Source organism: Palaemon carinicauda, chromosome 13 (assembly GCF_036898095.1).
Source record: "Palaemon carinicauda isolate YSFRI2023 chromosome 13, ASM3689809v2, whole genome shotgun sequence".
Taxonomy (NCBI): Eukaryota; Metazoa; Arthropoda; class Malacostraca; order Decapoda; family Palaemonidae; genus Palaemon; species Palaemon carinicauda.
This window is the reverse complement of record NC_090737.1, coordinates 138,232,258-138,248,714: the sequence shown is the minus strand read 5'-3', so window position 1 is coordinate 138,248,714 and position 16,457 is coordinate 138,232,258. Positions and strand designations below refer to the sequence as shown.

General features: G+C 40.8%; 1 protein-coding gene across 2 annotated transcripts in view; it reads right to left on the bottom strand.

Moving 5' to 3' along the window:
- The window catches only part of LOC137652512 (carbohydrate sulfotransferase 11-like), an 88,832-nt gene that overhangs the window by 3,423 nt on the left and 68,952 nt on the right, over positions 1–16,457 (bottom strand). For both annotated transcript variants that reach the window (XM_068385959.1, XM_068385960.1), the window contains exons 3-6: positions 13,757–13,980; positions 8,981–9,080; positions 8,401–8,526; positions 7,672–7,751 (exon numbers count right to left, since the gene is read on the bottom strand). In XM_068385959.1, the coding sequence (XP_068242060.1) occupies positions 7,672–7,751; positions 8,401–8,526; positions 8,981–9,080; positions 13,757–13,980 (530 nt within the window). The remainder of the gene's footprint in view (positions 1–7,671; positions 7,752–8,400; positions 8,527–8,980; positions 9,081–13,756; positions 13,981–16,457) is intronic.

Genomic DNA, 16,457 nt, shown 5'->3' with positions numbered 1-16,457 from the left:
GATACAATGTTCTTAAACTAATCTTTTCATATCCTAAGTTGCTCGTAAACCAAAGTATTACTGTAAATATTTCTGGAGTTAAATTTACCGCCACTAATCAAGACAAAAATATTTACTGAATGTATTTATATTCAGAAGAATGCATATTAACCCTTTTACCCCCAAGCTATTTGGAACTTTCCAACCCTTAACCCCCAGGCGTTTTCTTTTTCAAGCCTATTTTGCAATATATTTTTTTTAAATTGCTCTAACAGCCTTAATTTTTGTCATAGAGAGGTCAGGTTAGTCTCATTCTTTTGGAAAATGCCTGAAGTTTCTCATAAAGTTATCAAAAATATGCAGAGAAATGTAAATATCAGTTTTTTGGCAATTTTGCAAGGACATACCATTACGTCCATGGGGGGTAAAGGGATGATTTTCAATATTAAACTTACCCGATAATCATGTAGCTGTCAACTCCGTTGCCCGACAGAATTCTATGGAGGGATACGCCAGCTATCACAATACTAGAAGGGGGTGTATTTACCAGCGCCACCTGTGGCCAGGTACTCAAGTACTTCTTGTTGACACCTCCTCAATTATTCCTCTGTCGTGCTTCCGGCAAGACGTTCTGGGATACGCTTATGTTCTTGGAGTATTTTCACGACTTTGGTGAAGTATTTCTCTTTGATTTCGGCTGTCGCTTTACTAGGGAAACTTCTATATTAGCATAGTTAGCTTTTGGAATTAATTTGATTAATTATGGTGACGAAGAGAGTATGAACTCTCGTTCACTTTTCAATGGCCGACCCTTCCCTTAGACGGAAGTGTTGGTGTCTAAGAGAGTATAGACTCTCTTTCTTAATTTTGCTTAACAAAAGTTATAGATTTATTTTATATCTCTCCGCCTCTTATAGGCCTCTTCGATTAACTTCCTTTTATTATAAACTTATTAAAATTAATTTTTATATTTGTTTATATTCGACCTTCCTAATAGTAGGCGGTCTTTTCTTGGTACCGAAGTTAATTAACATTGAGCCCGTCATTTCGGTTTTACCTGTTAACATATTATGCTATTTCCGCCACAGCGTTTGAAAGAATTTCTTTGATAGTCTCGTACTGTTTTCAAAGTTGAACTAACGTTTTGTTTTGTCTCTGCAGTTGTTGACGTTCAGAACGTTCAAATTGCACTCTATCGTTACGATAGAGTAAGAATGTTCACGGTTTCACGTTGCAGTAAGAGTAACCGTGTCTAGCGTTTTGTTCATTCTTTCTTAACTTAATGGTTTTGATCCTAATAAAGGAACTTTTCAGTTTTTTCCTTTAACAATAATATGTTTTAACGATATATATGATTGGGCTCTTCTCTCAGGTTCTAAGTCAAGAGAGAGAGAGAGAGAGAGAGATAGAGACGTAGGGAGAAAGAGGATAAACGTTTTCATTCAAGCCTGCCAGGCGTACGAGTAACGTCGTTATCGTTTTTGCTCTTCTCCCTAGTCTCTTTAGGGGAAGAAACTAAACGTTTCTAGAGTGATCTAGTGTTTAGTCTCTTTCCAGCCACTGAATTATCTTTCATTAGATTTTTCTGTTACATTGTAATTCTGTTTTCGCAATTACTAACTTTTGAGAAAGGATAGAATTGCGTGTTTCAGGTACAAACCACTTAAAGTTTCGAGTTCAGTGAAATAAGTGCAAACAGAAATCAAAGTGATAAGTGATTAGCGCAAAGTATGTCAGTGTTGTGCGTGAGGGTACTTTTGTGCGCGCCAGTCGTCCTCCCAGTCCGGGACCTCTTGCAAGCTCCCAAGCCCAGGGGAGAAGCAATGTCGAAGGGCAGAAGGGTTCAGCAGGCCTTGATCGGCGCACAGAAGTATCCTCGGTGGTTGTGGGCGTGTCTTACCGAGACCGTCACTCCCACCCGCAGACGATTGAGCCCTTATTTTGCTCGTCTGCAGAAGAAATTTAGGGGAGAAAACGCTGGTCTCAGGTCTCAAGACCTTTTAAACGTAAAGTCCAGACCTATGCCAGACGTACGAAGTTAGAGTTCACAGTCATTGGGTTAGCTCTGACTCTCCTCAGTCATCAGTTGAATGCACTCCGCCTAAGAGGAGTAAGGTTCTGCCACAACAGAGCTCGACTGTTAAGGCTTTACCTCAGCCTACTGTAGTTTCTGCCGACCCCAAGTGGACTCTACTACAGTCCATGCAAGCACTGCTTTCGGACTTGATGCGTGAGTGTCGGGCTGAGAGTGTTGCGCCTCCGCCTCCGCCTACACTCCCTCCGCCTATGCTCGCTCCGCCTGATCGCAGTACCACCTGCCAGGCGTACGATGTTGTGGACTCTACTACAGTCCATGCAAGCACAGCTTTCGGACTTGATGCGTGAGTGTCGGGCTGAGAGTGTTGCTCCTCCGCCTCCGCCTACACTCCCTCCGCCTACACTCGCTCCGCCTGATCGCAGTACCACCTGCCAGGCGTACGATGTTGTGGACTCTACTACAGTCCATGCAAGCACAGCTTTCGGACTTGATGCGTGAGTGTCGGGCTGAGAGTGTTGCTCCTCCGCCTCCGCCTACACTCCCTCCGCCTACGCTCGCTCCGCCTGATCGCAGTACCACCTGCCAGGCGTACGATGTTGAGCCACGTGCTGAGTTTGCTGTTCCCAGTGGTGTTCAGCCTCCGCCTTCCTTAAGGCAACCTTTACAATGGGATCAGGAGGATTATACCTCTCTTCCTCCGCCTCCACTTGCTGCTCCACCAGTGATGCAACACTCGGTTGAGGTACAACAACCTCTCCCGTCCATGAGTCAGTCTCCTCAGCTCTCGCTGCAGCGAGCTCAACCCTCCACAAGGCAAGCACCACAACACCTTAGCCTTGCGCCTCAGGAGCCTCAGCTTGCGAGACATTTACCTTGTTCTGCGCAGCCTCTTCCTCATCGCGCTCCGCTCACACCACAGGAACTGGAACTTGCTACTCCGCTTCCGCCAACCGCTCAGCAAGCGCAACCCTTGGGTTCAACCACTCATGCTAGGAGTCAGCCTCCTCCACCCATGCGCCTTCCTTCTGCTTGTCTTTTATTCAGCCTTTGCAGACTGAGCCTCAGGTGTTCCCTCAACAGAGTCTTGAAGAGGAAACCACAACTATTGTTGTTCCAGCTCGTTCTGACTCTGCTGTTCAGCATACCTTACCTCCATTTTCAAACCATGGCAAAAATATGAATCATGAGTTATGAATGTAAGGTAAACATTATGTTGATTTTTAAACCCCATGCAAGCATGCATAAAGCACTCTAGCACTGGTCATGGAATTTCTGAGAAATGTTAAACGCCATGCACACGCTCTGCTTTCCTTACAGCAGGCTCTGCTTACAGCAGGCTCTGCTTACTACATGCTCAGCATACAGCATGCTCTGCATTCAGCATGCTCTGCATACAACATGCTCTGCATACAGCATGCTCTGCATTCAGCATGCTCTGCATACAACATGCTCTACATACAGCATGCTCTGCATACAGCATACTCTGCATACATCATGCTCTGCATACCTTACCGCATGCTTCTCAGTCACACATCTTGGGTTGTTGCCAACTCACTAGACTGTCAAGCAGTTTCATAACGTTGCCTTCTAGTCTGCTGCTTTTGCACCAGTGAACCCTCACTCAGAGAACTTAGCTTTTCTAGGATAAGGTCCCTGTAGATGAGAAAGTTCTTTTCTCCCTCCTTCTGATATTCCCTTGAGGACTCTGTCATTTGGAGGGAGCCTTTAGCTGCATAACCTCTTATGGACTTTTATTTAAGCATAACATGCTTCCAGGGAAGGTTATGGTTCCACTTCAGTCGCTAATCCCGTCTGTTACCACACCTGCTCCCATAGACCTTGAGCTGTGTTGCATGACATGCAGTCCAAGCTTAGTCCTTGTTAGAGGATTTTTTGTTTACGGAGTCAATGTGTCACGGGGAAGACGTTCAACAACCAACAGAAGTGACTTGTTGTGACGCAGTGCGGCAACCTCAGCAACCCGTTAAGGAGTTGTCTGTACGACCCAGACAGTCTAGACAGATTCGGGTTGTCACTGTACTTCCTCGCTTGCCCATGATTGACAGTTCACAGACTGTGCAGCAGTATCATGATCTTGTGTCCGGCTCCGTCAGACGACTGGCTTTTAAGAGCTCCCACAAGTCGTCGCTGTCTGGAGATTTTCAAATGGACTATGGATCTGACCAAGGAACTGGGCCTCCTGGTCAATTTTGAGGAGTCTCAGCTCGTTCCATCCCAGACCATTGTCTCCTTGGGTATGGATCTTCAGAGTCGAGCTTTTCGGACTTTTCCGTCGGCCCCAAGGATCTTCCAAGCCCTAGAATGCATCCAGAGCATGCTGAGAAGGAACCGATGCTCAGTCAGGTAGTGGATGAGTCTAACAGGGACACTTTCATCGCTGGCCCTGTTCATCGTGTTAGGGAGACTCCACCTCCCCTCCCTTCAGTATCATCTAGCTGCTCACTGGATAAAGGACATGACGCTAGAGACGGTCTCAGTTCCTGTTTCCGAAGAGAGGAGGTCTTCTCTCGCGTGGTGTAAGAACAGCTTTCTTCTCAAGGAAGGCTACCTTTGGCTGTTCAGAAACACGACCGCCGTCTCCTCTCGGACGCATCAGACACGGGCTGGGGTGCGACTTTGGACGGACAAGAATGCTCGGGAACATGGAATCAGGAGCAAAGGACACTTCACATCATTTGCAAGAAGTTGTTGGCGGTTATTCTGGCCTTGATAAACTTCAAGTCCCTCCAGCTTAACAAGGTGGTGGAGGTGGACTCTGACAACACCACAGCCCTGGCTTACATCTTCAAGCAGGGAGGGACTCTTTCGTGGAAGTTGTTCTAGATCGCAAGGGACCTACTCATCTGGTCTTTAGATCGAAAGCTAACTGGTAACGAGGTTCATTCAGGGCGGTATGAATGTCATGGCAGATCACCTCAGACGGAAGGGTCAGGTCATCCCCACAGAGTGGACCCTTCTCAAGAATGTTTGCAACAGACTTTGGGCCCTGTGGGGTCAGCCATCCATAGATCTGTTCACTACCTCGATAACCTAGAGACTCCTGTTGTATTGTTCTCCGATTCCAGACCCAGCAGCAGTTCACGTGGATGCTTTTCTGCTGGATTGGTTCCATCTCGACCTGTATGCATTCCCGCCGTTCAAGATTGTCAACAGAGTACTTCAGAAGTTCTCCTCTCACTAAGGGACACGGCTGACGTTGGTTGGCTCCGCTCTGGTCCGCGAGAGAATGGTTCTTAGAGGTACTGCAATGGCTGGTCGACATTCCCAGGACTCTTCCTCTAGGAGTGAACCTTCTAAGTCTACCTCACGTAAAGAAGGTACACCCAATCCTCCACGCTCTTCGTCTGACTGCCTTCAGACTTTAGAAAGACTCTCAAGAGCTAGGGGCTTTTCGAAGGAGGCAGCCAGAGCGATTGTCAAAGCTAGGAGAACATCCACTCTCAGAATCTATCAGTCTCAAGGGGAAGTCTTCCGTAGCTGGTACAAGACCAATGCAGTTTCCTCAACCAGTACCACTGTAACCCAGATTGCTGACTTCCTGTTATATCTAAGGAAAGTAAGATCCCTTTCAGCTCCTACGATCAAGGGTTACAGAAGTATGTTGGCAGCGGTTTTCCGCCACAGAGGCTTGGATCTTTCCACCAACAAAGATCTACAGGACCTCTCTAGGTCTTTTGAGACCTCAAAGGAACGTCGGTTGTCCACTCCAGGCTGGAATCTAGACGTGGTCCTAAGGTTCCTTATGTCATCAAGATTTGAACCTCTCCAATCAGCCTCTTTTTAGGACCTCACATTAAAAACTCTTTTCCTCGTGTGCTTGACAACAGCTAAAAGAGTAAGTGAGATCCACGCCTTCAGCAGGATCATTGTTTTCACATCTGAAACGGCTACATGTTCCTTGCAGCTCGGTTTTTGCTAAACGAGCTTCCTTCACGTCCTTGGCCTAAGTCGTTCGAGATCCCAAGCCTGTCCAACTTGGTGGGGAATGATCTGAAAAGAGTACTTTGCCCAGTTAGAGCTCTTAGGTACTATCTAAAAAGGTCTTAACCTTTACAAGGACAATCAGAAGCCTTATAGTGTGCTATCAAGAAACCTTCTTTTCCAAGTTCTAAGAACTCAGTTTCTTACTATTCAGGCTTCTGATTAGAGAAACACATTCTCGTCTGAAGGAAGAAGACCTTGCTTTGCTGAAGGTAAGGACACATGAAGTGGGAGCTGTGGCTACTTCAGTGGCCTTCAAACAGAACCATTCTCTGCAGAGTGTTATGGATGCAACCTATTGGAGAAGCAAGTCAGTGTTCGCATCATTCTATCTCAAAGATGTCCAGTCTCTTTACGAGTACTGCTACACCCTGGGACCATTCGTAGCAACGAATGCAGTAGTAGGCGAGGGCTCAGCCACTACATTTCCATAATCCCATAACCTTTTAACCTTTCTCTTGAATACTTTTTATGGGTTGTACGGTCGGCTAAGAAGCCTTCCACATCCTTGTTGATTTGGCGGGTGGTCAATTCTTTCTTGAGAAGCGCCGAGGTTAAAGGTTGTGATGAGGTCCTTTAGTATGGGTTGCAGCCCTGTATACTTTAGCACCTTTGAGTTGATTCAGCCTCCCAAGAGGAACGCTGCGCTCAGTAAGGAAGACGATCTTATTAAAGGCAGAGTAACGGTTCAAGTCGACTTCCTTACCAGGTACTTATTATTTCATTGTTATTGTGGATAACTGATTATATGAAATACGGGATACTTAGCTATCCTTTAGTCTTGTACACTGGTTTTTCACCCACCCCCCTGGGTGTGAATCAGCTACATGATTATCGGGTAAGTTTAATATTGAAAAATGTTATTTTTATTAGTAAAATAAATTTTTGAATATACTTACCCGATAATCATGATTTAATCGACCCTCCCTTCCTCCCCATAGAGAACCAGTGGACCGAGGAATAATTGAGGAGGTGTCAACAAGAAGTACTTGAGTACCTGGCCACAGGTGGCGCTGGTAAATACACCCCCTTCTAGTATTGTGATAGCTGGCGTATCCCTCCATAGAATTCTGTCGGGCAACGGAGTTGACAGCTACATGATTATCGGGTAAGTATATTCAAAAATTTATTTTACTAATAAAAATAACATGTTTTGTGAAACGTACCAGTACGTCCACTGGGGGTAAAGGGATGAGTTTTGTGAAACGTACCAGTACGTCCATGGGGGTAAAGGGATGAGTTTTGTGAAACGTACCAGTACGTCCACTGGGGGTAAAGGGATGAGTTTTGTGAAACGTACCAGTACGTCCATGGGGGTAAAGGGATGAGTTTTGTGAAACGTACCAGTACGTCCATGGGGGTAAAGGGATGAGTTTTGTGAAACGTACCAGTACGTCCATGGGGGTAAAGGGATGAGTTTTGTGAAACGTACCAGTACGTCCATGGGGGTAAAGGGATGAGTTTTGTGAAACGTACCAGTACGTCCACTGGGGGTAAAGGGATGAGTTTTGTGAAACGTACCAGTACGTCCATGGGGGTAAAGGGATGAGTTTTGTGAAACGTACCAGTACGTCCATGGGGGTAAAGGGATGAGTTTTGTGAAACGTACCAGTACATCCATTGGGGGTAAAAGGGTTAAAGATATTACTCACCTGTCCTTCAGATCTCTTTCAGAGTCCTCTAATTTGTCCCTGTATGCTGATAAGACTCTTTCAAAGGGATGGCGTACAACCTGAAAGTATGCACGCATGGTTGAATAGGGTTTTATGGAAATGAGCAAAACTAAGTCTTTTTACAAGTAGCTTTTGAGTATAAACTTCTTTTTAGTTCCTTTTTCCACTACACAGGAGACTAAACGCCAGTCTACACGTGGATAGTTCACTGGTACCAGTACCTAGCGGCAAACAAACTTTCCAGGATAGGAAGCGTTTGCACGAGGACACTTTCCCTTTTCAAGGGGATAGTTTGCTGATGCCAGTAAACTATCACCGTGTAAACCGGCCTTAAAGAACTATAGTCCATTTCTTTTAGCGAGTCATATTTGCACTGACTTGCAACGGTGCCCTTTTAGCTCGGAAAAGTTTCCTGGTCGCTGATTGGTTAGAATTATCTTGTCCAACCAATCACCGATCAGGAAACTTTTCCGAGCTAAAAGGGCACCGCTGCGAGTCGGTGCAAATATGACTTGCTAAAAGAAATGCACTATAGTATGTATATTTTTTCATAAGCAATACTATTTAAAATCGTTTCATATACAGTACAGTAGTTTTCTCCTCTCTTAAGTTTGAAAAGCTTTCTGTACAAAAATATTTTTGCATCATCAGTGAATTGAATTAAATCTAATATTTGAACGCTAATCACCATCAACAAATGGAACTTACCATGAATTTCATGGAAGTAGGCATTATTCGCTTCAACAAGGAGTTTGTTAATAACGGGTATTTCTCTCGTAACAGGGCGTGCTTTCCTGCCATGTCTTTCGAGGCGACGTCATTTACACCTGCCAACTAGAAGGAAAAACTAATGTTGACTACATTCATAAAGTTTCTTTTCAGTTAGATGATGGATTATATAAATTATTACTAGACAAAATTCAGTTTCGGTTAGATAATGTATTATATAGATTATTATTAGGCAAAATTCATCTTAAGTACTTTAACATGACCACTTAAGTAACATTTTTACAAAACTGAAAAAAAACTATTTTCTACAGTAGTAGATAAAGTTGAAATATCTCATAAGGTAATGACAGATTAAATTATTACTAGACAAAATTCATCTAAAGTAGTTTAACAAGACCACTTAAATAAAATTTTTTGCAAAACTGTAAAAATAAACAATTTTCTACAGTAGTAAATAAAATTGAAATATCCCATAAGGTAATGACAATTTAATGATCGTCTTATTGAAATATTACTCGATGCATAAACTGAAATAATAAAAAATATGATGGGACATTACCTCAAGGAAAGCATGGAGCCAACTGGTACTAGCTGCCTTTGGAACCTTACACCAAGTTAAAGAATGCACCCGATCCACGACCATTTGATGGAACGTCGTCCTGAAATCAATGTACTTTTCATTTACTTGTGAATTTTGACTACAAAAATTATAAAGCAAGGTTTTGAAGAAAATTTTTTGCCTGTAGTATTTAAAAAAATTACAAGCCTTTAGGTATGAAAGTGTTGACAAATATTTACATTATACCATAATTAAGCATGCATTTAATATTATGGTTTTCAAAAACACAATAATCAAAGAAATCTATATCCCACACAGGATACTGCAATATATTCATATGGTTATGAATTTTGACTACAAAAATATAAAGCAAGGTTTTGAAGAAATTTTTTGCCTGGAGTATATTCAGTAAAAAATAAATTACAGGTATGAAAGTATTAACAAATATTTACATCTTAACATAATTATGCATGCTAACAATTTTTTGGTTTCACAGACAACAGATAATAATGAAAGAAATTTATATCTCACACAGCATACTGCAATATTTTGACTACAAAAATTATAAAGGTTTTGAATAAATAATTTTTTCCCTGGAGCATATAAAAAATTGCTAGTCTTTAGGTATGGAAGTGTTGACAAATATTTATATTTTACCATAACTATGATTGCATTCCATATTTTGGGTTTCAAACAGATAATAATGAAAGAAATTTATATATCACACAGGATACTGCAATATACTGCAACAAGACTCAATATTTCCAAATATAATTTGTGGCTATTTTGTGAAGAGATTCACAAGTGTTTCTTCACTGCACCACAATATCCAAGAAGGCTTACTACTTTATACACCCGAAGGATATTGAGACACTTTGTAAAAGCCATAAGAATAGGTCCACTTTTTATAAGGTGCTTTACCTAAATACTGTAATATTGGTTCACTTTTTAGCATTTTAAAAGAAAACAATCAGCACTGAAGCTAGAACCAGGGAGGGCCAGGCAATGGCTACTGATGTAAAAGCCATAAATAAGTATAGGTCCAATTTTTTCAAAAGTGCTTTACCTAAATACTGTAATATTGCTTTATCTAAATACTGTAATATAGGTTCACTGTTTAGCATTTTAAAGTAAACAATCAGTATCCAAGCTTGAACCAGGGAGGGCCAGGCAATGGCTGCTGATGTAAAAGCCATAAATAAGTATAGGTCCCGTTTTTTCAAAGGTGCTTTTCCTAAATACTGTAATATAGGTTCACTTTTTAGCATTTTAAAGAGAACAATCAGTACTGAAGCTAGAACCAGGGAAGCCCAGGCAATGGCTGCTGATGACTCAGCAGGTAGAACTATAGGCTCCCCCAAAAGGAGGGTGAGGTTACAGACACTACCTTAAACTATCGAGTTTGAGTGGGATTCAAATCTCCAGTCCATCACATCGCCAGGAAGGGAGGCTTCCGATAGGCTAGGCCACCATAAAGTAACCTACAGTACTTGACAGCTTATCCATTACTTTTATTTGTGTTGAAAAATTTTAAAATAATTGCTCTGCACTATCAGGAAAATTCTTTGATAAAAAAATCATAGTTCTCAGTTAAGACTGGATAAAAGCAGAGTTGGGAAACAAGAAAAAGTGCTAAGAATTTATTTCACATTTATAGGTAGTTGGTTGGCCAGGACACCAGCCCGCGTTGAGATACTACCGATGGAGAGTTATTGGGTCCTTTGACTGGACAGACAGTACTACACTAGATCCCTCTCTTTGGTTACGGCTCATTTTCCCCATTATCTACTGTATACATAAACAAGATAATAGTCTGGCATATTCTTTCAACATTTCTGTCCTCATACACCCGACAACACTGAGATTATCAAACAATTCTTCTTTGCTTAAGGTGTTAATTACTGCACAATAATTGTTCAGTGGCTAATTTCCTTTTGGTAAGGGTAGAATTGACTCAGCTATGGTAAGCAGCTCTTCTAGGAGACTCCAAATTCAAACCATCATTCTCTAGTCTTGGGTAATGCCATAGCCTCTGCACCATGGTATTCCACATCCTTGGGGTAGAGTTCTCTTGCTTGAGTGTACTCTCAAGCACACTTCTATCCTATTTCTCTTCCTCTTGTTTTTTTTATATATATAAATATATATATATATATATATATATATATATATATATATATATATATATATATATATATATATACTGTACTATATATGAGAGATCTATTTTAATGCTGTTACTGTTCTTGAGAAATTTTATTTCAATTCTTAATTACTTCTCTTGTAGTTTATTTCCTTGTTCCCGTTTGTCACAGGGCTATTTTTCCCTGTTGGAGCCCTAGGGCCTATAGCATCCTGCTTTTCCAACTAGGGTTGTAGCTTAGCTAATAATATAATAATAATAATACTATAACCCTGCACAAGAAAAAACCTGGTCTTTTAATTTCAATGATGAAAAGTAGGAGGAAAATTGTTCTTGAACTTCTAAAAAACAATTTAATTACATCCGAGTGTCTTGGGATTACTTCATGTTTATAAATTCCCAATTACATTCATCATCATCATCTCCTCCTACGCCTATTGACGCAAAGGGCCTCGGTTGAATTGTGCCAGTCGTCTCTACCTGGAGCTTTTAATTCAATACTTCTCCATTCATCATCTCCTACTTCGCACTTCATAGTCCTCAACTGAGCGTTTGGTGAACTAATCTCTATTGGGGATTGCGAAGAGTATGCCCAAACCATCTCCATCTACCCCTCATCATGATCTCATCTGCACATGGCACTCGAGTCACCTCTCTTATAGTTTCATTTCTACACCTGTCCTGCCATTTAACTCCCGATGTCCTTCTGAGGGATTTGCCATTTAACTCCCAATATCCTTCTGATGGCTTTGTTCTCAAATCTACTAAATCTATTGGAGATTGTTTCATTGTAATACCATGACTCGTGTCCATAGAGGAACACAGATCTCACTAAACCGATATATAGTCTGATTCTTATATGTAATTTAAGGCGATTTGATTTCCAGAGCCCAATTATATTACCATAAGTAAAGTTTATGGTGATAAGTATTGTAGAACAATTTAGGCAGACAAATTACACTTCTAAGCTCTTGAATTGAATATAAAGTTTAGGCCTTAAGCCAAGCACTGGGACATCAAAGGCCATTCAGCACTATACAATACAAATTAATCATATCTGTACTCTCACATTTGGTCTCATTTTAACTTATAAAACTAATCACATAACTTTCATACAATTACATCTAAATGCAAAATATGAAGGGGTTAACAGATAAGAAAAATAAATTAATAAAATTCATTAAAGTGTGTGATATAAACCAATACTCTGTATGAATTTTTTCAAGTTCAGGGTATTACAATTTCCCCCCAGTATATCTCTTGAAGGTTTGTCCTGGAGTAAAGTGTGTCCTCCTCTGAAGATTAAAAACAGGACAAATGACCAAAATATGTTTAATATCTATTGTAACTTGAAAGGCATTACAATGAGGGACCTGTCTCGTAAAGCTAGACAACTACGTGTAAAAGAAATTGAAGGTGAAAGGAAGTAAGGTATGAAGGGCTACTGCTAAAAAAAAATGCATTTCTCAACTTTTGCTTAGCTGAAGGGCTACTGCTAAAAATATTGAATTCCTTTATCTCACCTTTTGCTTAGCTGAAGGGCTACTGCTAAAAATATTAAAGTCCATCTCACCTTTTGCTTAGCTGAAGGGCTACTGCTAAAAATATTAAATTCCTTCATCTCACCTTTTGCTTAGCTGAAGGGCTACTGCTAAAAATATTGAATTCCTTCATCTCACCTTTTGCTTAGCTGAAGGGCTACTGCTAAAAATATTGAATTCCTTCATCTCACCTTTTGCTTAGCTGAAGGGCCACTGCTAAAAATATTGAATGCCTTCATCTCACCTTTTGCTTAGCTGAAGGGCCACTGCTAAAAATATTGAATGCCTTCATCTCACCTTTTGCTTAGCTGAAGGGCTACTGCTAAAAATATTAAATTCCTTCATCTCACCTTTTGCTTAGCTGAAGGGCTACTGCTAAAAATATTGAATTCCTTCATCTCACCTTTTGCTTAGCTGAAGGGCTACTGCTAAAAATATTGAATTCCTTCATCTCACCTTTTGCTTAGCTGAAGGGCCACTGCTAAAAATATTGAATGCCTTCATCTCACCTTTTGCTTAGCTGAAGGGCCACTGCTAAAAATATTGAATGCCTTCATCTCACCTTTTGCTTAGCTGAAGGGCCACTGCTAAAAATATTGAATTCCTTCATCTCACCTTTTGCTTAGCTGAAGGGCTACTGCTAAAAATATCGAATTCCTTCATCTCCCCTTTTGCTTAGCTGAAGGGCTACTGCTAAAAATATTAAATTCCTTCATCTCACCTTTTGCTTAGCTGAAGGGCTACTGCTAAAAAAATTAAACTCCTTTATCTCACCTTTTGCTTAGCTGAAGGGCTACTGCTAAAAATATTGAATTCCTTCATCTCACCTTTTGCTTAGCTGAAGGGCTACTGCTAAAAAAATTAAACTCCTTTATCTCACCTTTTGCTTAGCTGAAGGGCTACTGCTAAAAATATTAAATTCCTTCATCTCACCTTTTGCTTAGCTGAAGGGCTACTGCTAAAAATATTGAATTCCTTCATCTCACCTTTTGCTTAGCTGAAGGGCTACTGCTAAAAATATTGAATTCCTTCATCTCACCTTTTGCTTAGCTGAAGGGCTACTGCTAAAACTATTAAATTCCTTCATCTCACCTTTTGCTTAGCTGCCATATTCTCTCCAGCTGCGACTGCGAAAGCTCCTTGCGATCTTTTATGAGCTCGTCGTTCGCCTTGCTCACGTCGGAGCTGGGCTTTTGGGCGATTTTGAGAAACTTGGCCTTGGTTGTGTACGCGCCCCACGCTGTGCAGACCTCCTTCACTCGGGTCTTTCGACGCTGAAATTCCACCAGCTGGATCTCTTCCGATGGGCGAAGTGGCTGTGGGGAGAGAAGGAATTCGTCGTGAGATATTATGTGTGGCAAAACGCATATTTTAAAGTCATGAAGGTTTAAAGGTTTAAAAGGCCACTCATGAATGGCAGAGACATGTAATATTGCCCTATCAAGCAGAACAATGCCCTGGAGACTGACCATATTATTATTATTATTATTACTAGCCAAGCTACAACCCTAGTTGGAAAAGCAAGATGCCATAAGCCCAGGGGCTCCAACAGGGAAAAATAGCCCAGTGAGGAAAGGAAATAAGGAAATAAATAAATGAAGAGAACAAATTAACAATAAATCATTCTAAAAAAAAAGTAACAACGTCAAAACAGATATGTCATATATAAACTATTAACAACATCAAAAACAAATATGTCATAAATAAACTTTAAAAAGACTCATGTCCGCCTGGTCAACAAAAAAGCATTTGATCAGTGCCAAAGCCCCATCTCCACCAAAGCTAGGACCAAGGAGGGCCAGGTAATGGCTGCTGATGACTCACCAGATAGACCTACAGGCTCCCTCAAACCCCCTTAGCTCATAAGGATGGTGAGGTTGCAGCGACCTAAGGAACTAACGAGTTTGAGCGGTGACTCGAACCCCTTTCTGGCAATCACCAGGCAAGGACGCTACCACCAGGCCACCAAAACAATGGCATTTGATACAAAATAATGATAAAATTGTCTAGAGCTTGCATATAGATGGGAGCTCTTAGACTAAAAGTCAGTCCTCCAAATGATGCTATAAGAAATATTATGGAAATATTGAGATTACATAAACAAATTATCTAGTAATGAAACAAAATTAATTAAAATAAAAATCCGATGCAGAATTTACTTTTGCGGACCCAAGAAAACAATATTTCACCAGACTAATTGACCACCAAAAATAGTTAAGGTGATAACACCTTGGAACTATATATATATATATATATATATATATATATTATATATATATATATATATATATATATATATATATATATAATTACTTGTTAGACTATAACCCTAGTTGGAAAATCTAGGATGATATAAGCCCAGGGTCTCTAACAGGAAAAACAGCCCAGTGAGGAAAGGAAAAAAATATATATTTATATATAATGTATATAAAATAAAGGAAAATTTATTTTATTTGTTGTATTACATATTACATCATAAGACTCACAATGAAATTGAAATTATACAATGTATATTCAATATTCCATTTGACGTCAGCTTCTTGATAACCTCAGATAAACAGGGTTGACGATAAGCGACCTTGTCTCTCTGGGTAATTGCTGGTCGCTCATGAATGGCAGAGGCAAGGGACAGTGACAGTGCCATAGAGACTGGCCATATATACTGTACATATGATCAGATCTCAAACCCCCTCTTCACCCAAGCTAAGACCAAGGAAGACCAGGCAATGGTTGCAGACACTACAAGGCAGCACTTAAGACCAATTCTTAGTATTTATAGTACTGGAATTATCCCCTCCAGAGGGTTGTGATTGTGGTGGGTGGTAACGTTCCTGACTGGTGTACGCCAGACAGGGGTTCGAGTCCCGCTCAAACTCGTTCGTTTCTTTGGTCACTGTAACCTCACCATCCTTGTGAGCTGAGGATGGGGGGTTTGGGGGAGCCTATAGGTCTATCTGCTGAGTCATCAGCAGGCATTACCTGGTCCTCCTTGGTCCTAGCTTGGGTGGAGAGGGGGGGGGGGGCTTGGGCACTGATCATATGTATATATGGTCAGTCTCTAGGGCATTGTCCTGCTTGATAGGGCAAGGTCCCTGTCCCTTGCCTCTGTCAGTCATGAGTGGGCTTTAAACCTTTATAGGTGAAAACAGTTGAAACAGGTGTACTGAGAGAGAGAGAGAGAGAGAGAGAGAGAGAGAGAGAGAGAGAGAGAGAGAGAGAGAGAGAGAGAGAGAGAGAGCAATGAACTCTTAAAAAAAACTTGATTTCATTATGCGTTTGGGCCGTTGGTTCCTTTACCGTTAAAATTCGAACCCTTCGATGTTTTAGAAGCTTCAAGCACAAAACCGCGGTGACGAGAATTCCTGATTATAGCGTTGGCGGAAACTGGTTCGCAGACATTACATAGAACAAGAACGAGAACTTGAAGAACAAGGTATCTTACATTTGATGGCATAAAATGGATTTTTTTTTCTCTCCTATGGTGCCATTATTATTATTGTTATTATTATTATTATTATTATTATTATTATTATTATGACTTGCTAAGCTACAACCCTAGTTGGAAAAGCAGGATGCTATAAGCCATGGGCTCCAACAGGGAAAACAGCCCAGTGAGGAAAGGAAACAAGGAAAAATCAAATATTTTTAGAACAAACTTTAAAATAATATCTCCTATATTATTATTATTATTAATATTATTATTATTATTATTATTATTATTATTATTATTATTATTACTTGCCAAGCTACAACCCTAGTTGGAAAAGCTTATAGCTTGCCCAGGGGCCTCCAA